General features: G+C 39.1%; 1 protein-coding gene across 4 annotated transcripts in view; it reads right to left on the reverse strand.

The window, feature by feature from the left end:
- The window catches only part of LRRN1 (leucine rich repeat neuronal 1), a 222103-nt gene that overhangs the window by 154231 nt on the left and 41317 nt on the right, over window positions 1–26555 (reverse strand). For 3 of the 4 annotated variants that reach the window (XM_043976650.1, XM_043976651.1, XM_043976652.1), the window contains one exon: window positions 17850–21111. The exons of the other annotated variant lie outside the window; for it this stretch is intronic. In XM_043976650.1, the coding sequence (XP_043832585.1) occupies window positions 18684–20834 (2151 nt within the window). In that variant the 5' untranslated portion in view covers window positions 20835–21111 and the 3' untranslated portion in view covers window positions 17850–18683. Of the gene's footprint in view, window positions 1–17849; window positions 21112–26555 lie in introns of those variants that run through there. 4 annotated transcript variants of the gene reach the window in all.

A 26555-nucleotide genomic window follows, 5' to 3' on the forward strand; every position in this document is an offset into this window, starting at 1 on the left:
TCAGCAGTTGCAGTCAATGATCAGAATTGACTCTTAACTATGATCTTTCTCAATCTGATAAAGTGTTGAAATATGTCTTTGTATTGGTTATTACACCATTAAGGATCATACAGCTAGTAACACTGCTATTTATTTAAGTCTATAGGAGCTCAGGGGGGAGAGAGAGAGAGACAGAGAAACATAGAGAGGGAGGAATGGGGAGAGAGAGAGAGAGAGAGAGAGAGAGAGAGACAGAGACAGAGACAGAGACAGAGACAGAGACAGAGAGAAAGAGAGAGAGAAGGTTCACTTATAAACTAAAGTGGGGGCTCAGGGCTAATCAAGAGATAGGTACATTTTTATTCATTCATGAGGAAATATCAGACTAGATTCCTTGCTTACCCAAGAACTCAAAAGGAGAATTAATAAGAAAGTCAATTAGTTAGAGAGGGGAGGTTAGCATGGGTGTTTAGCAGTATAGTGTACCACACAGCTTACCAGACCTCATCAAGTCTACACATGAGGTACCATTCTCTAAACCTGTCACATATTTAAAGCATTTTATAATACTAGCTATTATATTGTCAGCCCATGGGGCAAATTGTAATTAAAGTAGCTCCAAGATGGCGGTATAACTTCTTTACTCTCACAGAATTAAACAACACAACTTGGTCTCTTGAAGCTGAAATTTATCTTAACTGGACAGAATGAACCATTTTTTTTTGTTTTTAAAAGGCAATGGAAGTAAACCCAACATACTCAAGGGCACTGCTTAACAGCAAAGAGAGGAAAAGGACTCATTTTCCTTTTTTGGTGTTATTCCCAACTTGGGAATTGAATCGGTTAAGAACTGAAGTTGAAATTCTCACAATGGGACCTTGTATCCATGAGTCTACTCATTGTGTTTGTACTATAATGCTTCTGCCCTATTCTATTTGAAAGGCTGTGTGGTACAGCGGATGATGCAACAGATCTTGAGTTAGGTAGACCTCGGTACAAATCCTTCCTCACACAATCACTACTTATGTGACCCTGGGCATGCCCTTTAAGACCTCTGAGGAGTCTGTTTTCTAATCTGTAAAAGGGGTATAAAATAGTATCTCCCACTCAGCATTTTTATGAGACTGACTTTATGCAACACTTTGAAATTTACAAAACATTTGTACGTGCATTACCTCATTTGAGCCTCACAGCAACAATGTAAGATAAATAGGAAAAGATGTGATTACCCTGGTTGGTGGTTGTTTATCCTTCATTCTTGAAGAGGACCATGAAAAATGTCATGACTTGCACTGATCTGGATTTAAATGAGTGAGGTCTGTGCAAGGTCTCCATTCTCACTCTCACCTCCAGAGCCATTTGGGTCCAGTGGCAAGATCTACATCAGGAGGACTGGAGATGGCCCTGGATGTTTAAGGTAATTGGGGGTTAAGTGACTTGCCCAGGGTCATAGTAAGTGTCCGAGGTAAGATTTGAACTCAGGTCCTCCTGACTCCGGGGACAGTGCTTTACGCACTGAACCACCTAACTGCCTTTATGCCATTTTGTAGATTAGGAAACCAGAGCTTAGTATAAGTAATTTGTCCACCATCACCTTGGGTATAAGTAGCAGAGTTGGTATTTAAACCCAGCTCCTGTGTTTCTGTATCTCTCATGCTTTTGAGTGTGCCATAATACCTACCCTTTGATGTAAGCTGTTGCTTTGGGTGCTGATGGGTGATGGGTGAAGGATGAGATGGATGCTTAATAGTGTGTTCCCCCGCCCCAGACTTTCAGTCTGGACTGTTACTGAGATGCTAAAAATACAAAAAAAGGCAACCCACCACCCTGATGCAGGAGCGGGGAAAAGTTCCATTTTTTTTTTGCATAGAGCAAACAAGAGGCAAGGGACAGGATTAATGTGGGCTTTAAAACCTCACAGAATGGGTTTTAATTTTCCAGAACAACATGCATTTCCTATTTTCTTGACACTATACCCTACCACGACAAAGCAAAGTGTCTTCTAACTGCAGGCCACTGCCTGGAGCAGCCTGAAGTAATTAGTACAATCTTCCATCTGTTTGGCTATTAGTGTGGGAGAATATGAGGACAGCTGAGATTCCAAATTGAGGCCCTAGGGGTTAGGGAGGGTTATGAAGTTGCTCTCCTAAGAGCAAAGCCTTCCTGTTCTCAGCAGGAAGCCCCTCTTCGAAGTGATTACATGTAGCAGCACAAAATTCGAAGCCATCCAACACTACAAAATTTCATCTGGGCCCCCAGGCTGGCTCACTTTCCTCCACTTCTCCTGTGATCCCACCCAACCCTTTGATGGTTTTAAACAAATAATTTGGCCACCCTGTCTACCTAGTTGCCTCTTTTCAAGCAACAGTCTGCACTTGCAACTCTGGGAGGGGAAAGAGCACTGGAACTGGCATCTGATGGCTTGGGTTTGAATTCTTGCTCTGGCCATGATTACCTATGCCATCTCACATCTTGGGGCCTCAGTTTCCTTCTCTGTAAATGAAACAGTGTGGTACAACGGAATGAGCACTTATTCACATCCCATCATTGACACTTCCTGCCTGACTTGGGCAAATCACTTAACTTTTGTGGGACTCAGTTTCTTCATCTATAAAATGAAGAAAATTAATCTAGGTGGTCTCTAAGATGGTTTCCACATACAGGCTTGCGATGAAACTATGGGACTATGAAACTATGGGACTAGACGCCATCCAGTTCTAAATCAAATGATACTATGACCACCTTTATTGTCCTTGACAAACCATTCCCCATCACAGCTCAAAAAGCACCATGCTCCACAGCAAGACATCAGGCGGGGAGACACGTACACATCAAAGGTTAATGTAGCGGGATGGATGCTGAATTTGGAGTCCAAAGGCCTGGATTCAAATACCACTTATAGAATTCATGTGACCTTCAGCAAGTCACTTCTCTCTGGGCTTCTTCCTCACCTGTAAAAGGAGGATATAAAACAGAAAGACTCTAAGGTCCCCTTTAGTTTACAAATCTATGGTTCATGAAGGAAGGCCTCCTGGACTTATGTTCACTTGTCCACAAGAATCTAGTTCACAATAATTAGGTCATTGCTTTAAGCATTATCGGTTTGTTTTGCCACTATAGGAAACTTTGGTTTAGATAAGGTGTTCTTAGGTTTTTTATTTTAATGTATCATAGACTCCTAGGAAGCTTGTAGGCCCTTCAAAATACTGTTTGTAAATGCACACACATATGTAACACTATATATGTGTATACATGCATGCACATATATTTGTATACATACAAGCATATATATGTGCCTACATATACATATGTATATATATATACACACATTTAAATGACATGAATATATATATATGTATATTACATGCATATATATAACAGGATTACAAAAATTATGTTGAAATATAATCATTAACGAAAAAAGAATCAAATCATTAATTCAAAGTTAAGAACCTTTTGTTTAAATGTTTCACCTTAGAAGATTGTTGTATTTGATTAACATTTTTGCTGCAGACCAGAGTGTATTCTATCTCAAGCCATCCTGTTCCAGGGCCTCAGCTCTGTCTACATAGTCCATGTGACCAGGGTAGAAGGCTGAATGGATTGTTTTAGACCCAAAGAGAACCTTTGATAGTTTTTTTTTGTGAGTTCCTGTCTTTATTGGGGTGGAGGGAGGGGGGGTATCTGGTGTTAGCCCTTGTGTGCTGGGCCCCAGGGGCTGCCTGCACCTCAGTCCTGGGCTCTGGACCAATACTAGTCCTCACCCTCCGAGCTCTTCTGTGTCTTTTTCTTCTTTTTCTTGGCTGGAGTTGGAGTCACTGGCTCTGCTACCCCATCTTCTTCTGAGCATATGAGCTTTTTCTTTTTCTTGGGCTTGGGGGGTGTGGGCAGTTCCTGGGTGTCTTCTTCTGTCTCTTCCACCTGCCATTTTTTCTTCTTTTTTTGGCTTCTCTTCCCCATTCTCCTCAGTTTCCTGTCCATTCTCAGGAATGCTGTTTTCTGCAGCTGCCAAAGCCTCAAGACGCTTCTTCTCTTTCTTTAGGCGTTTCTTTTCCTTCTTGGCCAGCTTCCTCCTAATCTCTGCAACTACTTCCCCTGACTCATTCACTGCCTCCTTCATGACATCCAGATTCTTTCAGGGTGGGTCCCCTGTCTCATAGAATGACAGATGTTCTTCTACCTGTTCCCGTAGCTTCTCTCCAAACACAGTTGTGGGAACCTCAGAAAAGCAGTTGATCCGGGATGCAATGCTGCATTTGTTTGCCAGGTATCGGGAGATTCTGCCTTTATTCTTGGCGGCCACACGGCCAATGAAGGTTGAATGGAATATGAGTCCATATTTGGGGGTATTTCCCTGAGTCTTCAGGGCTCTGGAGTCTGCATCCCCTCGTTGGGGCCATGGGGGTCACTCAGAGGCTAGGGTTGAACTATCACAACCGAGGCCAAGCCTTTGGATCAGGGTGCCCCAGCGCTGCCATCACAGTGAATCTTTGATAGTTTTAATCTGCCCAAATTAATTAGCTAGACCCATGTAGATTTAGATGTAGACAAATAAAATTACTGGGCATGCTGGAATCAGTTTACACTGGCTTGAGAGAGCCAATTGTGAAATTTTCAATAGAATCATTTATGCCTTGGTGCTACAAATCAAGGCTTGATTTATTGTTTTCCTAATTGTCTGGACTGAAGAAAGTGAGAGAGAAAGTATTAATAATGAAGATTAAAATTAAAATTATGTATTGTATATATTTGTCCTCCTTCCTCTCCCACATCATTTACCAGCACACCATTAGGCACAACACATCAATGCTGTCCTCCAAATAATCCCATGCAGCTTTTCTTTAAAATAAAAAATTTAGAAACTCCCTTGTCCCTGATGTATTCTTTATTTTATAGCTGTTTCAGTCCTGTTTTTTCTAGATGAGCAGAAGGTGATTTCTGGGTGATAACTGATTCTGTTTGTGGGAATCTTTTTTTTTTTTATAAAAATGATTGATATTATAGTAGACTTACACATAGATCATTGCTGAGGCATTTTATATAGAATCATGGAATTTCCGAGTTGAATCTTCAGCCTAGTATTTAAAGCTCATCATAATCTGGCTTCCACACCTACTTTTCTAGTCTTATTTCCTATTACTTCCTTTCACATATTCTCTGTTCTAGTCTAACTGCTTTACTGACTCACAATATGTGACATTTCATGAACCTTTGTGTCTTTGCACAGGTGGCCCTCAATTTGGGGGATACAGACTTGGAATGCCAACCCTTCTCACCTCCAATCTGCAATCTCCCTTGTTTTGTTCAAAACAGTTCGAGTGCTATCACCTTGATGAGGCCTTTCCTGATACTCTCCAATGCTTTGTGAAATTGCTTTGCGTAATTCTGGATGTATTTGTATCCCTCCAACAGAAGGTCAACCCCTTGAGGGTGGGTTCCATTTTTGTCTCTTTATCTAGATCACTTCCCTGCACATTGTAAATATTTAATAAATGTTTAATTGAAGGAAAGGGAATTAGAGGTCTTCTATCCCAGTGGTCTCCAAAGTGGGGACACTGGCTTTATTCCAAGAAGTGTGTGATCAACCAATCACCCTTCCAGTGAAAGCCAAGCATGGAAATTGTCTCCAAACAAACACATCTATACTTATTTCCAACATTCCCCCACTGCACCCCCCAATCTTGTACAGGATCCCACCCATCTGCCTTCTGAATCAGGTGTCAGCCCTTCAGAGTATGTATAACTTAATTGTTCATTGGCCATTGGGCCATTGGAACCTATCCTAACATACTTAGCCCTTGCCCTACAGATCATCTAATGGCTTTCATAGGCACCCTTTGGAGGGCAGATCCCCACCTCACTCTGGGGCAGTGATTGATAAATAAGAGCCCCATCTATCCTTTTTCAATGTGGGTGAGGTAGAATGAGTTGCACAGGATGAGCAGGTATGGATGGGTTGTGATGAATTGCAAAGATCATTGAATTATGTTTACTCCCAATCCCATTCCTTTTCCAAACTTTGCTATGACTGTCCAAGCACACCACCTGCCTTCCAGTCCCCCAAGTTCACAACCTCAGTGTTCTCTATGACTCCTCCCTCTCCCTCTTCCCCATATTCATTTACCAAATCTTTCTATCTCTGTAGCATCTCTCATATCTTCCCCCTTCTCCTTACCTATATGTCCACCACTCTAGTTCAGGCCTTCCTTGCCTCTCTTTTGGATCCTTGTAATAACCTCCTAATTGGTGTCCCTGCCTCAAACCTCTCCCCACTCAAGTTAATTCTCCACTCAACTACCAAACAGATCTTCCTGCGGCAGAGGCCTGACCATGTCACACCTTTTCAATAAACTCCAGTGGCTCCTTATCTTCTCTAGGATCAATTGTTATTTCATCTTTATCCCACCCTCTTAATGTTTCTTATATCGTCTAAGTTTTTCTAAGCAATTTTAAATATAGCTTCATGTTTATATACTTTATAAATAAATATACATATGCTTGGGGTACATGATCATTTAAAAAAATCATAGTGTTACATGATAAAAAATTGGTTTTATATCAGGCCTTTTTCTTTCTTTTTTCTTTTTTGCAAATTTTTTATGTATCATGGAACCTCCCCCCTCTCCCTCGCCCTGCCCCCCAGAATCTGGTAGAGACTATGGACCCCTTCTCAAAATGATATTTTCCAATGCTTACACTAAAATGTACAGAGTTTCAAAGGAAACCAATGATATTAAAATACAGTTATCAAAATACATTAAAAAGTAACAAGTTCACACATCCTACATTAAGAACCTAAGATCCTATGTTTAGAGCTATTATTTTATGGCAATTATCTTGTATCACTGTAGCTTTCTTGTTTCCAGAGTAAACATTCTCAGGTCTTTTTATTGTTCTTCGGAAGCCTCACCATCTTTGTTTTCTTTTCCTGGATCAACATATGTTTGCCTTCTAATTGATGGCCTTTCCTAAGCAAAGTGGTGAACAGCAGTCGGGGACTTACCTCTGTGAGTAACTAGCTGACTGTCAATCCCTCTTGGAGAATACATACCTAAGTACTTATCATATGTGGATGAACGTGGGCACAGTAGGTTAGAAGACTACTTGAAAGGGAATTTGGGACCAGCAGCAACACTCTTCCATGGTATATCTGGGACAACCTGGGTGTAGCAAGGGAGCCCAAGCTGGTCAAGGTTCAACATGGCTCTGGCATGTGGAGACAACATGGTCAAGTATGACCTTTGGCACATAGTAGATGCCAAATAAATAATTATTATATGAAGCATGCCACCTTACCTGGAGAGGGAGAAAACTTTATATGCTATTGCTCCTTTCAAAGTACTTTTACAACTATGGCTGTGACCCTCAAAGTAATTCTATAAATTAGGGCAGGTTATGAGGAATTCATTTTTTTTCAGATGAGAAAAGAAAGATGCAGACACCTTAGTAAATGGAGGAAGCATGATCCACTGTGAAACAGAGCTGGAAAGGGAACTAGCTTGGGTTTCTAGTCATGGATCTATACTCAGCATAGCCTGGATGAGTCATTTAACTTCTCTGTACCTCAATTTTCTCATCTACTAAATGAGCAGATGGAAGAAAGTTCTTGCCAGAGTCCTTATCAGTTCTTATATCTGTCATTCAGTGCCTATCCAGGATGACAGACCCCATAAGTGTGAGATGCTCATTTATTACACTGTAATTAGAAATACTTCCCTATTCGTGTTCCCTTTTCTTTTGGCAGAGAGCCTGATGAAAGATTGTCCTAGGGTATTGGCAAATTGAAAATTGGAATGCAAATGCAAATGAAATGAAATTGTGAGGGGTATTGTGGTGTCGTAGATGGAATCATCTTAGGAGTCAAGGAAGACCTAATTTAAAGACCTTCCTTTGACACTGAGTGCATGATGTTGGGCAAGTCACTTACCTCATGGTTTCCCAGGCAACAATATAAGTTAAAGAGTCAGTGCAGATCTGCATTGGCAGAGAGAGTTTCCTTACCAGAACTTCTCTATTTCAATAAAATCACAGGGCTGAACAAGGAAAGAATTCCATACCATCATCTTTCTATTTACATTTTGTGTTGAAGCTAAAAAAATGTGTATGAGCATTGGACCATGGTTATGGGTTGAAAAGAGTCTTGCCATGGTGTAAAATCACTCCCTTGTGCTCCATGCATCTGCTTCTAGTTAAATGCTCTTTGGTGGTTTGATGGAGTTGAAGTCAAGAAGACCTGTGTTTGAATCTTGTTCACAACAATTACTAGCTCTGTGACCATGAAGGAATCTCCATCTATAAAATCTAATAATATCAATAGGACTTTCCTCACATTGTTGTTGAAAGGTTTTCATATATCTGGCTTTAAGGATCTAGTGCAAGATCTATCTCGGTTTAGGAAAAAACCAGTTTTCAACCTCTATCAATATCTCTATCTCTATCTATGTCTATATCTACTTTTGTCTGTCTATCTGTTTGTCTATCCATCTATCTATAGAATTTTGCAAAACATAAAAGAGCTCTTCAAATGACAACTGTTGTCATTTGATTAACTGAGAGTGACCTTCCTTCCTATTTCCAAGGATCCCTGGGCTGATATAGTTGAGGTCATGCATCTGTATTCTCAAATGCTCATCGCTAACCCCTTTCAGAATCACACTGAAAGAGGATGTAAAGTCCATAATTCCATCTCATTAAACTACTCAAGGGACCATGTACCCTCTTCTATTTTACTAGAAGCCAGCTCACCAACCTCTCCTCAGGGAAGGGTGTGAAATTACCACGTTAACAGCTGACCCAACCCCCAAACTGGAAGATTTCATGGAAAGCCTATTGTGTTTGATGGCTTAGAGCCAGGTAAAGCATGGGAGGTAAATTTTGCTAGAAGTTTATTAATTCGCTGCATTCTCCTTAGTCCTGCCCTTGATAGTTATGTGAGTTCTGATGTAAACTTCCTGAGTTTGAGGGCTGTTTCATTCTTTTTTGTCTTTGTATTCCCAGAGTACAGTGCCTGGCAGTGGACTAATACTTGTTGAATATTATGGAGTGAATTTTAAGGTGAGATTTAGCTAATTGAAGCCTTGTTATAAGAAGGAGTGTGGTATTCTCATATATAGTTGTGGATATACAAATCTATATATACAAACACATGTATATATATACATACATATATGTACATAATACATATGTGTGTATCTCATAGACTGTGTACACATAGCCCATTTTATCTTGTTTCTTGAATAGAGTAGGGTCTGTTTGAACTCTTTTGTCACTAAGAAAGTAGAAATGTGTTTCAGGAGAAGAGTTATTATGGTAGATGAGAGATGAACTATTATTATTATTATTATTATTATTATTATTATTATTATTATTATTATTATTTTGTGGGGCAATGGGGTTTAAGTGACCTGCCCAGGGTCACACAGCTAGTAAGTGTCAAGTGTCTGAGGCTGGATTTGAACTCAGGTCCTCCTGAATCCAGGGCTTGTGCTTTATCCACTGCACCACCTAACTGCCCCGAGGTGAACTATTATTGACAACACCAAGAACTGGGATATGGCAGAGCAACTTTTTTCACATACATTTGCTGAAGGAAAGTTATTGTTTTCCCAAGGAATGTTGTAAAGGGTAGTTATTTTTAGATTCTGGAAAATAGGCCACCAGAACACATTTAAACACTGGATTATAGAATGCAGTTTTAAAGGTGAGAAATGAGGTTAAGATGTGAGAATGAATTGTTTTTTCCTCTTTCTCACCCCCTCTTTTGTTCCCTCACTTTCAATTCTATACTGGCAAATATATTCCTATTGCCATTCTTCTTCTTCTTCCTTTTTTTTTTTTTTTTTTTGGCGGGTCAATGAGGGTTAAGTGACTTGCCCAAGGTCACACAGCTAGTAAGTCTCAAGTGTCGGGGGCAGGACTTGAACTCAGGTCCTCCTGAATCCAGGGCTGGTGCTTTATCCACTGGGCCACCTAGCTTCCCCTTCCCATTGCCATTCTTAGGCTCATAGGACCACACATTTAGAGCTAGAACATTGGGCAACATTTAGTCCAACCCTTTCATTTTATATATTAGGAAATGGAGACCCACATGGGGTTAAGTGACTTGACTAAGGTCTCATATAGTGATAGAGCCCAGGTACTTTGCCCATATACATTGCTCTTGAATGAAAACTAAAATTGAACATGAAAGTTTGGGAAGACTGAATCATCAATGAATCATCCCCTCCATTGACTTTAAGAAGATTGATCTTAGAAAATTCCTAAGCCAGTATAAGTTAGCTCACCAACTTACTATAAAAAATCTTCCAGCAATAGGGATCTCCATTTTCCATTGGATAACCATTCCAGCATCTTAGAGTTCATTCTAAGTCCAATAAAAATGGAACTGTTAGTTACCTTCTTAACTTAACATGACATTCACTGCTTCCGTGCAGGTAAGCAGGGTAGCTCTTATGCTTGATCTATTTATCTATCTACCTATCTACCTATCTATCCATCCATCCATCCATCTATCATCCATCTATCCACCTATATATCTACCTATCATCTATGAGTTTGTTGTATATGTACATACATATACATACACACTTCCTATTCCTGTTTGCATTATACTTATCTGTGCACATGACATATTCCAACAGTATTTTAGAAGTTTAAGTGGGGGCAGCTAGGTGGCACAGTGGATAAAGCACCGGCCCCGGATTCAGGAGTACCTGAGTTCAAATCCGGCCTCAGACACTTACTAGCTGTGTGACCCTGGGCAAGTCACTTAACCCCCATTGCCCTGCAAAAATTAAAAAAAAAAAAAAGAAGAAGAAGAAGTTTAAGTGCAGGGACTCTTATCTTTCATCTTTGTATTCAGAGTTCTGAGCACAAGTCTTTACTGTTCAGTCATGTCTGACTCGTCATGACCCCATTTGGAGTTTTCCTGGCAAAGATATTGGAGTGGTTTGCCGTTTGCTTCTCCAGCTCATTTTACAGATGAGAAAACTGAGGCAGATAGAGGTTAAGTGACTTGCCCAGGGTCACACAGATAGTGTCTGAGGCCAGATTTGAGCTGAGGAAATTGAGTCTTCTTGATTCCAGGCCCAACATTCTATCTACTGTGCCACCTAGCTGTCCACTGAGCTCATGGAATGTGCTGAATAAATGTTGGCTGAACTGACTTGAATTCTACACCACTAGTCTGTTTATTTTATAGTCAAAACCTTTTTAAAAGAGGGACCATGATAATCTCAGGAAAATCTGCTTCTTTGCATGCTATGCTTTTGGGGCTTCCCTCCACAAATGAGTAAACCACATCACACTGATCCTCTTCAGTGTCAGATACCAGCCTACTTACAAACTGCAGGTCAATACATTCCAATGCTGCCTAATCAACTCATGAGTGTCTCTAATGGGGAAGTCATGACCATTTGGACAGATTTAATGACCAATTTTTCATCAGTCTTGGGGAAAGAATAACATTGAACTTGGCTCTGGATGTCTTCCACAATTTCCCTCCTCAGAGATATGATGCTCTTTTGGTCTATTGTTTTTATTATTAAATGGTTTTATGTACAGTAGAGTAGCAAGGAGTAGAGAGGCAGCTGAAGGTCAGAATTTAAATTCAGATGGATGCAAAATAAACATTTGATCTGGGTCTTACATATTATCAGCACACAAGTCCTCTGAAGGGAGATGGCAAAAGGGACTGCAAAACTTGGATAGAGAACGTCTCATAGCGAAATGAAATAAGCTCCTACAGAATTTCCAAATAGAAAATGACTGTATTCCAGAGTAAAAAGATCATTCCAATGCTATTGTGCAAGGTTGTATAGACATGACAAGAGGAAGTGGCAGAAGAAGAGGAAATATACTGCATATGTGAGCATGCATAAGAAAATGATACCAAGTAAGGATGAAGAGGCATGATTCTTGTGCACTGGCCTGCCTGGACCAATGTATACAGGGATGTTCCAGGTCCTATAATAAGATGGCCTCAACTATGGGATTCTGAAAGTTCTTATTCATGCAGGGCAGGCTGGTTGCGCTGAATTTAGAATGAGGGTTTTTCATTTGATCCAGCTGCTTTGTAAGGAAAGTAAGGAAACAGACATAGCTGTGCAAGAGAACTGAATTTGGGAATACCATAAAATCATGATGACTTTCAAGATGTAGGGGACTTGGAAAAACTCAATATTTTTAGCATTATAGGAACAAGAAAAAGATGGGGAGGGTGGGATTTTATAATAGGGAAAAGCAAAAATTTTGTGCCGCTCCCAGCTTTTGCAGGAAGTAGACATGGTGGTGGAGTGGTAGTAGAAGAGCTATCTCTGGTCCCTCTATTTTTCTCAATAGAGTTTGTAATAGAATTTAGAGAGAGAAGAATAAACTGGCTCACATGAGGCTCTTTCTTTGAATAGGAATAGGTGGAGAGAATGTAGATAAAAAAGAAAGAAGGGAAAGGTGCATGGACAGCATGCCCTTCACAGATTGGGAAGAGATCCTCTGGAGACTCAAAAAGTCTTTTTGAAATAGCAGATGGTATAGGAAGGAGATCATTTAGTGAGTGTGGAATCCACCTTTAAAGAACTGTTCTCTTTCTTCTAGTTCACTTCTTTGGAGTCCCGCCCAAAAGGAGGTGGAAAAAGCATGGACATTTATAACTCAAAAGCTGCTATGTCCCCTTTTAAAGAAGGGTTGGCATTTAAGTTCTCCAATCAAAGTTTTATTCCAATTTCAGAAACAGTAGCAAAGGAATGAAAAAGGCCTGGAAGGTTATTACATAACAGACATGAAAAAATATTGCTATTAATAATACTACAGATTAATAAAAAAGAGGTAGTGTGGCATAAAGAATAGAGGTCCAGCCTTGCATTGTGTAGGGCATGGGTTCAAGTGTTACACCTTTGATACAGATTAGCTGTTTGAATATGGCCAAGTCACAACCTTTTAGTGACCCCATGTACTATAAAAGGTACGTTAGGCATGAGTTGTCAATCATCATTGGTAGAAAAACATTTTCGTAAGGAGTTTCCAACACAGATAAAGTCACAGATCTAGACCCCACAATAATAACAACAACTCATTATGGTTGACAAGGCACCTTCCTTACAATGACTCTGATGTAGTTGGTCCAGACATTATTATTCCCATTTCATATAAGTGAGGGAACTGATGCTTGGAGAGGAAAAGTTAGTTGACTACAATCACAGATGAAGTAAAAGAGGGAAGTAGAATGCTAAATAAATCTAGTGCTCGTTACACTACCAGTAGAATCCTTACTATGGCATCTCTAAGAAACAAACAAACAAACAAAAAACCAAAGGAAAAATTCACTTACATTTTGCTCTGCTTGATAAATCATTCATACGAGCAGGCATTTCCACCCATCAGCAACCAAATTAAAAAAAATAATCAGCATCTGAATACTCCATTTACTTTGATATTCAGACCACTAGCATGATTTGATATAACATGTGCTACTAATCAAATGGGCAAACGTGGGCACATCTGTTCTAAGAAACTGCTCCAAAAATATCTTTGTAAAAGCAGATTGACTGTATAGTTGATACCCTGAGGGCAGTAGAAAGAAAAGGGGGAAAATTGAAATCAGGAGGTGATCTGTAATGATCACCACAATGGTTAAGGTTCCATAACCTTCATTATCCACCAATAACAGGTATGATCAGTAATTTCCCTAGATATCTAATTTATCAAGTTGCATTAGGTACTTCTGAGAAATATTACACTGGGAACACACACACAGACACAGACACATGCTTTGACATTTTACTGTCTGTCAGCTAGGAGGATGCTTTGACAGTATTTTGCTCATGGAATAAAATAAGATGTTAGCTGTTTCTACACTGGCCTGGCAAATTATATTGTTTTGCAAAAGCACTCAATGATGTACAGTGCTTTTGACACAGGCACCATATATACCCAGCATCTGGTATATCCTACAGATACAGTTCTTGTTAACAGGAGCAATTTTAAATGATCACCAATCTTTTCCTTTGTTTTCATGATTAATTCAGTAGACAATTAAGGTGCCTATTGTGTTCCAGACCATTGTGCTGGGCATGTGGGAGATCCAATGTCAAACATGAAACAGCTCATGTTCTCATTGAGCTTAGATTCTTCTGTGGGAAGCAATGTACTTGTTCACTGATTAACAAGTAGAAAATATATACAAAATAATTGGGAAAATTGAGGATGTGAAAAATCACTTGAAACTGGGGTGGTGGAAGTATTCAAGAATGACTTCCTATAGGAGTTAAGCCTTAATAGGTGTTAGGGATTCTCTGAAGAGAAGGTGAGAACATTCCTTGTATTAAGTAGGAAATGAATAGCTAGTTTGTAATATTCGACATTGATCTGAGGATAACCCAAACATATCATCAATGAAAGGCAACCTTGTGTTATTGAAACTCAAAATCCAAGACTGATGACTTCCTGAGCAGTTGGGAAAAGGACATCTGTTGCTCCAGAGACAGCATGATACATTGGAAAGGATGACACTTAGGAGACTTGTGTTCTCATCCCAGCTCTGTCACTGAGTAGCTCCAATGACCTCAGGGAAGTGACTTCACCTCCCCGGGCCTCAGTTTCTTCATCAGCAAAACAGGAGGGTTGGACTGGCTGATGTTTCAGATCCCTTTGAGCTGTAGTATTCTATAACTGGCCAATATATGAATGGTGACCTTGGTCAGGAAAGACTAATGCAAGGGAAACTTGACTTACCAAGAAAGTAGATGGGATACCAGAGAGCTTGTCCATCTAAAGTTGCTTCCCCAAACTGCTCCCTCCATTTGCTCTGATGTAACCACCATAAGTGAGAATCTTGGAGACATTCCAAAATTATCACCAGAATCATAGATTTAGAGATTAAAGAGACATCAGAGGTCACCTATTCTAGGTCTTCCCACTCCCACACCACTGGCCATTTTTACAGATGAAGAAGTTAAAGCCTAAAGAGATGAATTGATTTATCCAGTCACACAAGAGGCAGGATTTGAACTCAGACCCACTGACTAAATCCAGCACTCTCCACTGGGCCCTGATTTCTTACTGATCTGTTATCACCTATATTTATACCTCTGCCTTCATGTTCATAGGAACAGTTCTAGGAGAATACCAATAAGGTGTCATGTTTTAGACCTTCACTCACTCCCTTTTCTTATTGCCTTCATACCCCCATCATTTCTTTCCTTTCAAGTATCATTTTGGAATGTCTCCAGCTTACCTCGTAGACTTCACCATCAGGCTCCCCTTTCCCTCTCTCTGCTCCTCAGACACCTGTTTCCCCTCTGTCCCATCCATCAATCTCATCATTCTTTAGGCAGGAGATTTTGTTCTGCAGTAGCGGCCACCTGGAAGAGCATTCCTTTATTTCTTTGTTGTATTGTTTCTCATTTTCACATGTATCCTTTTGCCTGTTGAGGTCTCTCTGCCCCTGGCATTGGTCATGTAGTTGAGTGCTCATATGGTCACTGTTTTTTTCCTATTTTAATTCACCTGCACCGTGTACCTGCTGTAATCCTGTAGAGTTCCATTCTGTTGACTGTTTCCAGAGAGGAGTCTGTTTTTTTAAAAAATGCCATCAGTGGAAAATGGTGTTGCTAGATCTCTCTTGGAAATGTATGTGTTTTAGCAGATGGCCTCAGTCTGAATCACAGAGGTGTGACCATGTACATCAACATGTTACAATGAAAAATACATGCAAAGAAATTTGGCCACATTTATGTGGTTCTATGTTTTACAGTTAAAAAGACAAATAGGGGCAGCTAGGTGGCACAGTGGATAGAGCACCGACCATGGAGTCAGGAGTACCTGAGTTCAAATCCGGCCCCAGACACTTAACACTTACTAGCTGTGTGACCCTGGGCAAGTCACTTAACCCCCATTGCCTCACTTAAAAAAAAAAAAAAAGACAAATAGCTTCCTGGCTATTAGCAAAACTACAGGAAGAAAAGACCACAAAAACAAAAGCTCTCCTGAAACATTCAGTTTGCAACTCTATCTTTCTATCTATCTATCTATCTATCTATCTATCTATCTATCTATCTATCTATCTATCTATCTATCTATCTATCATCTATCTATCATCTATCTATCATTTATCATATATCTATCAATCAATCTGTCTATATGTCATCTATCTATCAATCTGTCTGTCTGTCTATGTGTGTGTGGAATGTATTGCTTTTGATAGATATTACTTCCAGGGATGTAATATTTAAAATATTTAAAATTTGGATTGTGTAAGATTCAATGACACACTTTTCTATACAGTAGAATGTAAGCTCATTGGGGGGCAAGGGCTATTTAATTTTTGTCTTTTAATGCCTCAGAGCCTGGCATACAATAGGTACTCAATAAATGCTTGCTGAATTATTGAATTGTTTTTATGCAACATGGCATATTTTCCATTTGATTCCTAATAGGATTATTTAAAATGGAAAAAAAAATCTTTTAATTCAACCCACCTCATTAAAATAGAGATTTCTTCCCTAAAGGAAAAAAAAAATGTTTTGGCGTTCACTATAAAAAACCAATATTTTGTAGCTGAATTTTTGTTGATCTTAAAAGAACTGGATAGGGAGATGGTTTGGAGTCAGGAAGATGTGTTCAATTCTTGTGGCCCTGTGCAAGCGATTTAACCTCTAATGCCTCAGAGGCTCAATTATGAGGGTGTCATGCTACAGTGGAAAGAAAATAGGCTTGGGAGTCAGCAGACCCGAATTCAAATACTGCATCTAACATTTATTATCTGGTGTGACCTTGGGCAAATGACTTAACCTCCTAGGCAAGTTATTTAATTTCCCTGGGCCTCAGGGGCCTATAAAATGAAGGCATTTGCCTCTATGACCTTTGAGGTACCTGTTAGCTCTAAAACTCTTTTCTGGCTAGAATTATTTAAACAAAGATAAAGCTACATGGAGCCTTTGTGTCTGTATTTTGATCCTTTGATCCTCCTTTGAAGAGTTTTTAAGGAATTTTGCTATTATCTGTTTTTCTTCTCATGGGAACATAATCTCCTGGAGGGCAGGAATGATTTTGTTTTTGTTTTTGTATCCTTGGAGCACAGTGACTACTTATACATGGTAGTTACTTAATAAATGAGTCAGCGGACAAAGTTCAAATCCTGCCTTGTATGCCTACTCCCTGTGTGATCCTGGGAAAATCCCTAAGTCTTCTTGGGCCCCAAGTTCCTTATCTATAAAATGAAAGCATTTGGGGCAGGTAGATGGCACAGTGGATAAAGCACCAGCCCTGAATTCAGGAATACCTGAGTTCAAATCTGGCCTCAGACACTTAACACTTACTAGCTGTTTGACCCTGGGCAAGTCACTTAACCCCAATTGCTTCACACACACACACACACACACACACACATGAGAGCATTGGACCAATCCTTTGAGTTTCTTTCCAAGTCTAGATCCATGTTCCAATGAACAAAAATAGTCTTTGTTGAACTGAATTGCCCCATCTCTACTAGGAGCTAGTAATAATAATTAAACATGTTAAGGTTTTCAAAGCACTGTGTGTATGTCTGTCTGTGTGTGCGTGTGTGTGTGTGTTTGTGTATCTCATATGATCCTCCCAACAACCCTGTGAGGTAGATGTTATTATTATTATACCTGGGGGTCACAAAACTACTAAGTCTTTGAAGTTTTGAGGATTTGAACTCAAGTCTCCCTGAAACCAAGTCCATTACTGCTCTTTCCATAATGTCAAAGGCAAAATAAATTCTTTCCAATCACATTGGTGGATAGGTGGAGGAAATTTCCCGACAGAGGAAATCACAGTTTCTTGGCCTATTCATGAAAACATCCCCAGTGAAATTCGCAATAGTTATAAAGGATCCATTATCGCAACTGTTCTAAAAAAAATCAGAACAAAACTAATTTATTATAGTTCTGTCTTCATTATACACCACACGTTGGTGGATTAAACACAACAAAATTCTGGTCTTTTTTTTAAAAGTGTCTACTAAATATAATAAAAAGAATAAGGTAACAATTAACATGTAGTTTGTTACATTAAAAAATTGATATACATATTTCTATTGCCTGTTAGCTTGACCTAAGCTTCTTAAACTATTACAAAAAAAAGAGAAAAAAGGCATTGTTCAAAGTCAAAACATTCAAAGTTCAGTTGATACAACATTACAGTACAGTCAACTAACATCATTCAACAAAGGTAGCAAGTCTAGTCTTGGCTCCTTGGGTGAAGAGTCTGTAGGCCAGACTTCTACAAATGATTCGACACAGCTTCCAAACTGTATGTTAGCTTTTTGCAGGGCACTGTACTCGCTACTGATGGCTTCAGATGAAGGGGGGGTCATGCTATCGGTAGAATCACAGGGGAACCCCGACCTGTCTTGAATAATTTTATTGAGCACTGTAGTTAGAACAGCATTATTAAGTTTAGCACAACAACTAAAACAGAATAAAATAATCATAATATAATATAATAATAATAATTAATAATAATAAAAACCAAACACAAACTGGAAGCTTGGAGAAGCCGCCACTTGTGTCAAACCATGGCGATACGCTATACTAAAAAATTTGGAAATATCCACCCGTCCTCACCACTCTGCCACAAACTAGCAAAGTCAAAAAATACAAAAGTCTTCAAACTTTGTTACTTTTGCAGAATAAAGCAAAAACGTCTTTGTGCTCCTTACTACCAGAAGCGAAATATCCACTGGGTTACCACATGTAGTAGCTTCTGGAAGTGTCAACTTGAGTTGGCTTGGTTTCTGCAGAACCATCTTTGTCTTTTTCACTGTCACCATCCCAAAGGTTAATGAGTGGAGGATACAGCTCATTCAGGGGAATGGAAGAGGTTTTTTGCATATATTTTTTAAGTGAATGGTGGTAATTTTTCCTCTTAAACCTTTTGGCTACATAAACTGCAATGGAGGCCAGGCTAATCACTGCAAACATTGACCCCATGACTGCTGCCAGGGCAGTACTAGTTTCCTGGTCGGAAATGTCAAGTGCAAAAGCGGCATTCTTTGTGGTGACGTTAACACACGACTTTTGAGTCTGTTGATGGATGTTGGACACTGTAAGACACACTTCATAATCGGTGGATGGCTGAAGGTGTGTTAAGTTGTATTCGTGAACATCAACAGGGACCCTGGCAGTGTACGTGATATGGGGGTTATCGATTTTCATCGTGGCAGATGACCATTTTAAGTTGGAAGTCATGACATTGGAATTTACCTTCCAGGAGACTAAGATGGAATGAGATTCTGTCTGTTTGACATAGATTTTCAGCACCTGAGTACCATCCAAAAGGGTTCCATTGACCCTTATTGTAGCTACTCGTGTATCTGCCCCTTCTACGTTTTGGGCAACACAAGTGTATCTCCCTGAGTCTTCTATCTGTATACTGATGATTTCCAACGTGCCTTCATTGCTCAGCTTATACTTGTCTGAAAGAGTTTCCACTGTTATTTTATTTCCAAGAGGTGTTACCCAATATATTTCGGGCTCAGGTTCTGCCATGGCTCGACAATCTAAGAATACTGTCATGCCAATGTCCATGTTCAAATGATTTGGAAACGTGTCGTGAGAAATCATAGGGAGGCACTGTTCCCCTGAGTCCTGAATTAAAACTTCCTTTACCTGCTGCCCCCTATATTCAGGTGGCATGGCACAAAACATGGACAGGGGCTCCATGAAACGGATGTTGGTCTTGTTGGAGTTAACCCAGTGTATGACACAGTCACACCTCAGAGGATTGCTGTGAATGCTGATCTCACGGAGGTTAGGAAGAGATTCCACTGTCTTTTGGTAAACAGCATTCAAGGCATTGTTGTTGAGCATCAAGCTTTCCAGAGCAGGGACATTGCGAAAAGCTAAGCGATGAATGTAAGACAATTTGGGATTATTGGTGGCTTCAAGTTTTGTAAGCTCGGGCAGATTGTCCAGTGCATAGCGATCCACTGATACCAGTTCCCCCATATTATTGATGCCAAGTTCTTTTAACCGTAGCATATTTCTAAAGTCCCCTTCTTGGATTTTGTGGATGGGGTTTTTGTTGAGGTCTAGAAATTTCAAGTTTGGAACTTTCTGGAGTGCAAGTTGAGGAACAGTGACCAATTTATTATCATAAAAAGAAAGACTCTCAAGGCTGTCCAAGCCCACTAAGGCATTTCCAGGGATGTCAGTGAGATACATTCCTGCCAAAACCAAGCTGCGTAAATTTGAAAGGGGCTTAAAATTCATATCTAAGATGCCAATTACTGGATTTTCCCCAATCATCAGGATTTCCAGGTTAGGTGTCGCATCAAACCAGCGACTATCGATCACTTTCAGTTTGTTGGAATTGAGGTGGAGCCTCAGAAGATTCTTCAGCCCTGAAAAGGCGTTAGCCGAAATGCTACTGATCTGGTTATGGTTTATGTAGAGTTCTTGCAGGTTGCTGAGGTCCTGCAGACAGTAATCAGTCATCTCCGTGATCTGATTTTCCTCTAGATGGAGGGTGGTGAGCTGGGTGAGATTGGCCAGTCCCACTTCCCGTATACTTGTGAAGTTGTTCTGTGAAAAATCCAATTCTGTCAAGTTGAAAAGCTGTTGGAGCTCATCAGAGGTCTTGGCAATGTTGTTGCTCTGTAAAAGGAGAACTTGTGTGTCACCTGAAAGGTTGCTGGGAATTCTTGTTAAGCGGAGGTCATTGCAGTCCACTGTTGTGGCTTCTCTGTATGTGGATTGAGGAGTGAACCATGGCCTGATTTCACACACACAAAGCTGGGGACATTCATTACTCTGGATGGAAGACTCAGTTAAGGAATTCATTAGCAATTCCAGCACCAAAGAGCAAGCTACTAAGGCAAAGCGAATCCTAGCCATTCTGGTTTGGTAGGAAGTTCAAGCCTCCACTTTCTTCCAATTTAATAAAGTCCAAACACTAGTAAGAGAAATCCAGGATAGCGAGCACAAAACGTAAACATTCAAGCAAAGTTTTAGTTGTGATGCGTGACTATCCACAGTCCGAATGGCGATTTTCTGAGTTTTCAAAGGGCAGGGAGTGATTGGGAGTCTTTTAACAGCGTCTCTCAATTCCAGGCCCGGGCACAAAGCTCCACAGCGTGAATTAGTTCAGCCAAATCAATGTCTGGAGACGTGCCTGAAAAGCAGATTAGGACAGATGTTATGTTCCTTCCACATGCTTTCTACATTACAGTCTTTTCTTCGTTCACTAAAAAAGGCATAATCTTTCTCAGATCTAATAATGGAATATTCCAAATCCATTTAAAGAAGCTAAACAAGATTGGAAATTGTAGGGCATTCCACTAATGCACACCCCATTTTACTGCATCTAAACTATTTTTAGGTGTACTTTACTTTGTCAGTGAAATCAGAACTCTTTGTACTATTTCTGGGTGAATCGACTTAAAACAACAGCAGCAGCAGCAACAACAACAGCAACAATAGCAACAAAACAACAACAACAACAACAACACAACAACAACAACAACAACAATGCCAGCAGAAAGATTTGGAAAAGCATGAAACTATCCTTTCTTTAAAGGACTGATGACCTCAGAAACTAAGAACTCAAAATATTTTTTTAAGTGCCAAAAGAAAAATTACCAAACTTTTGAATAAAGTTTAACTAATTTTCCTTGTTTGCTCCATGTTTTATTATCTCTTGCAAAAATTATTTGGTAATTATTATGCTTAAATAATATTTTTTCACATTCTTTTAAATTTTTTTGAGTTCCAAATTCTTTCTCTTGCTCTAGCCCCCCCCCCAAGAAGGAAGGCAACATGATAACTATATGTGAAATTGTACAAAACATATTTCTATATTATATGTTTATATTTTCTATTCACTTATTTGTATACATGTTGTTTTCTCCCAGGAGAATGTAAGGTCCTTGAGGGCAAGAACTTTGTTGTCTCTATCATAGAGTCTAGTACACCGTGGGCAGTTAATAAATGCTTATTGAATTGAATTATTTACGTTTTCAACTCATCTCACCTTTACCAAAGAGCAGTTTTAAAATATAATGTTATTGATCTATTCAAGCAATTTTATGGATTTTTTTTTGGCAAGTCTATGGGGGTTAAGTGACTTGCCCAGGGTCACACAGCTAGTAAGTGTCAAGTGCCTGAAGCTGGATTTGAACTCAGGTTCTCCTGCCTCCAGGGCCGGTGATCTATCCACTGTGCCACCTAGCTGCCCCTATTCAAGCAATATTAATCTAGCTATATAACTACTATATTTGTGTTTATATGTGTATATGTGTATATATGTGTGTATATATATTATATATATACATATACATATATACACATGTATATGTGTATGTACACATAACACATAGCTTCAAAACTGTTAGCTTTTGTGGAACATTGTTTACTGATGGATTCAGGAGAAGAGGTCATGCTATTGGTAAAATTGGTATATATTTTTATATTTTATATGTATGCATGTACAAATATATAATTATATATTATATGCATACAATCCCATTAATCTCATGGAAACATGACTGCCTATTCAAGTCATGCATTTTTAGTGGTAAGAAAATAGTGGTTGGCTGGAGAATTGAGACAGAAGGCAATCTGCTACCCCTACACTTATTTTTAGCCTCTACCTGTTGATTCTAATGGAATCCCCTCAATGTCAAAAATGCATTTCTTAGCTGGTCATAGGAAGGGCTATGCTGTTTTAGGTGTTACATTTTAATGAAGGGCTTTTAGAATCCAGAGTTTAACCACCTTTCCAATATTTGTCAATTCTTATGTGGGTGTACATACTGGAGTTGGTTGTAAGAGCAGGCATTGAAACTAGAATAAAAGGTTTTCTAATATGTTATACCACTTCTCCTCCAATGCCCTCTATCACGATTAAGTGTTGCAGGAGTGCATACACTCATGTAGATGGAAAACATGGTGGCTTTCACTTTATCCACAGGGACAGAAAAATGAATTTCCATGTAAATGTGAGCAAGCCTAGGATTTCAAAAAGAAAATGACAAGGGACCAAACTATGTCCATTCATTCATTCCTGCCTTTATTGGGCATTGCCTCTGATTTCTGTGCATGTTATACTTTCCCAAGTCAACAGTGGCAGTCTCTGGCTCAGGTATTTTTAATTTTTAATTTTTAAATTTTTTTCAGGTATTTTTTATCACAGCAAGGTTTAACATTTTTTAAAAGGGAAGATATTCTTTATAAGTCATTTACATATTATGCCCAAATCTGTTTTTGCCTTGAGGAAGTTCAGATGTAACAATAAAATGAAAATGCTATGTAATCAAAAAGTAACTTTTGATTGGTTTCCCACACCCTAGTCCACTTGAATACCTGTGGCCCCTTTGAATAACGGCCTGTGCATCAGCATTTAAAACAACATGGAATAGGATGTCAACTGACTAATAAAACACGAAACTTCATTTTTTTTTTTTGCAAAACTGTACTGCTGTGCTTCATCAGGAAATAGAACATTAAAAACAGCTATTTAACTCTCTCTCTCTTTATATATATATATATATACATACATATATATGTATATATATATATATATATATATATATATATATATATATATATATATATATATATATATATATATATATCTTAAGTGCGGCTTTTCTAAGGTGGAGATGTATGTGTGTGTATTTGTAATAGATACATCAACAATGCTTATGTTTTATAAGTATAAAAAATAAGCTACTCCACTGAATGTCTGGAAAGAAAATCTCAAATTATAATTCTGGAAAGTCAGCTGTATGAAGAAATGGGAGCTATTTCAGGCAGTGTAGGCAGATTAGTGTTTGGTATCTGAAGGAAATCCAAGCTCAGTTTTAAGTTAACCAAGTATTTATTAAGTATCTGCTATGCTTGAATACTTTGCTAAGGTACCAGGGAAAGCAGGGAGGGAAATGAAGGAGGAAGGGAAAAAGGGAAGGGAGGAGGGAAGAAGGGAGCAAAGAAATAAGCATCAATTAAGCATCTGTCCTGTGCAATGCACTATGCTAAGCACTTCACAAATATCTTATTTGGTCTTCACAAAAATCTTGGAGGGGCTGCTAGGTGGCGCAGTGGATAGAGCACTGGCCCTGGAGTCAGGAGGACCTGAGTTTAAATCTGACCTCAGACACTTGACACTTACTAGCTGTGTGACCCTGGGCAAGTCACTTAACCCCAATTGCCTTACTAAAAAAAAAAAAAAATCTTGGGAAACAGGTGCTATTTTGATAATTCCCATTTTAGAGTTGAGGAAACAAAGACATACAGAAGTTAAGTAACCTGATCAGGGTCACATAGCTAGGAAGTTTTTCAGACTGTATTTGAACTCGAGTCTTTTTGACTTGGGGAAGTTAAAATGTAACAATATAGGTCTATCTACTGTGCCATCTAGCTGTCAGGGACATATCAAATTAAACAATGGAAGTCTTATTTAAGATAATTTTACATGCAATTCTGCTGGCTATTTTGTCTAATTGTTCTTATAAAACTTCTAACTAACTAAATATATTTAAATCAAATGTGTAAATATTTAAATTCTATATTTCTATTATATACGCATATACATATACACATACACATATATGGATCTCTCTTCTCATTCTTGCTCTCTCACAGTAATGAAATACTACAACATTTTGGTCAATGAAATTCTCCCACTGCAAACACAGTACATGGCTTTACTTATCCCTAATATTGCTGCTTTCTTTTAATTATCCCCGAGGTCCATTTCTGTTTCCTTTCAAAGTTTCCATATGACAGGTACAAATGGCTATAAACTAACAGGGCTCCATAATTTCCACCACAGGTTTCTGTATCAACCTTAATTCAAAATAAAGTAAATCTGTGGGCTGCTCTTTTCCCCCATATCTGTGATACAATTTCACCTAATGTTGGTGTACCAACAATATTATTGAGGAGAAAGACCAAGAAGTAAAAATGTTATTCAGGTCATGTCCTGAATCCAAGAAGTCGCACTTAGTGGGCTTCCAGCCAAAAGGCAAACCTTTTCTTCCATGGGGATTTAACTTGGAGACTTTCGGGAGCAGTGTCCCCATTCCATCGGAAACAATATGATTTGAAATAATCAAATTAAAATGTTTGGCTTTCTCTATGAATTATGCACACCTATTGTTAAAGTCCCCCCCGAGGATGTCGATCTCTCATCTCAAACGTGACCTTTCTTTCCTCCTCTCCAGTCCACCTCCAGAATATAACAAACAAGCTGTTCCTTGAAATAGCAATGGATTTGCAGTTAGAGTAACTGAGCTCCAAGCTAGTCTTTATGCCACTTGCTCCTCCCTGTGTGGCAGCTTGGTGGTGCAGTGGATAGTGTGGTAGGCCTGGAAGCAGGAAATACCTTCTTGAGTTCAAATCTGACCTCAGACACTTACTAGCTGTGTGACCCTGGGCAAGTCATTTAACCCTATTTGCATCAGTTTCCTTATCTGTCAAATGAGCTGGAGAAGGAAATGGCAAACTGCTCTGGGATCTTTGTCAAGAAAACCCACTGCTGGAGTTGTGAAAAGGTCCAACCATTTTGGAGAGCAATTTGGAACTATGCATAAAGGGCTGGTACAACTGCTAGGTTTATATCCCAAAGACATCCCCCAAAAGAGAAAAGGACCTATTTATACAAAAATATTTACAGCAGCTCTTTTTGTGGTGGCTAAGAATTGGAAATCAAAGGAATGCCCATCAATTGGGAAATGGCTAAACAAACTGTGGTATATGATGGTGATGGAATATTATTGTGCTATAATAAATGACAAGCAGGATGGCTTCAAAAAGGCCTGGAAAGACTTGCATGGACTGATGGATAGTGAAGTGAGCAGAACCAAAAGAACATTGTGCACATAAACAGCAATATTGTTTGATGAAGAAATATGAACGTCTTGACTTTTCTCTACAATACAATGATCCAAGACGATCCCAAAGCACTATTGATGAAACATACTATCCACCTCCAAAGAAAGAATCGATACTGATGGAACAACCTGAAGCATGCTATTTTTCACTTTCTTTCATTTTTTCTTTTAATCAAGTTTTCTTATTAAAAGTGACAGTAATGTTTTACATAATTATACATGTATAACCCATGTCTGATTGTTTGCCGCCTCAGGGAGGGGGTAGGGGAGAGAGGGAAAGAAGGATAAAAATTGGAACCCAAAACTATAAATAAAAAGGTTTATTATATTAGAAACAACCCAAATGGGGCCATGAAGAGTCAGGCATGACTGAAATGACTGAACAACAACAACCTCTTTGTGTAATGGAGCAAATTATTTCACATTTCTAAGAGCTATAAAATTAGAAGGCTGGACTATAGGCCCTCCCAGGTCCCTTCTACCTCATCTGAGATCCAAATGCCTTATGAAGACTCTATGGACTCAGAGAATAACATTTGATTCAGTGTATGTGTCCATATGCAAACATACCCATTTTCATTTGTACATCATTTGAAATTAACTTCATTCAGTATCTTTTCCTTGTCCAATTTTTAAGCATGCACACATATACACACTTATTAGAGGGTGTCCGTAGCAAACCTTGTATAATTTAAACTTGAAAATCTTAAAATTGTAACTATTT

Source organism: Dromiciops gliroides, chromosome 1, assembly GCF_019393635.1.
Source record: "Dromiciops gliroides isolate mDroGli1 chromosome 1, mDroGli1.pri, whole genome shotgun sequence".
Taxonomy (NCBI): Eukaryota; Metazoa; Chordata; class Mammalia; order Microbiotheria; family Microbiotheriidae; genus Dromiciops; species Dromiciops gliroides.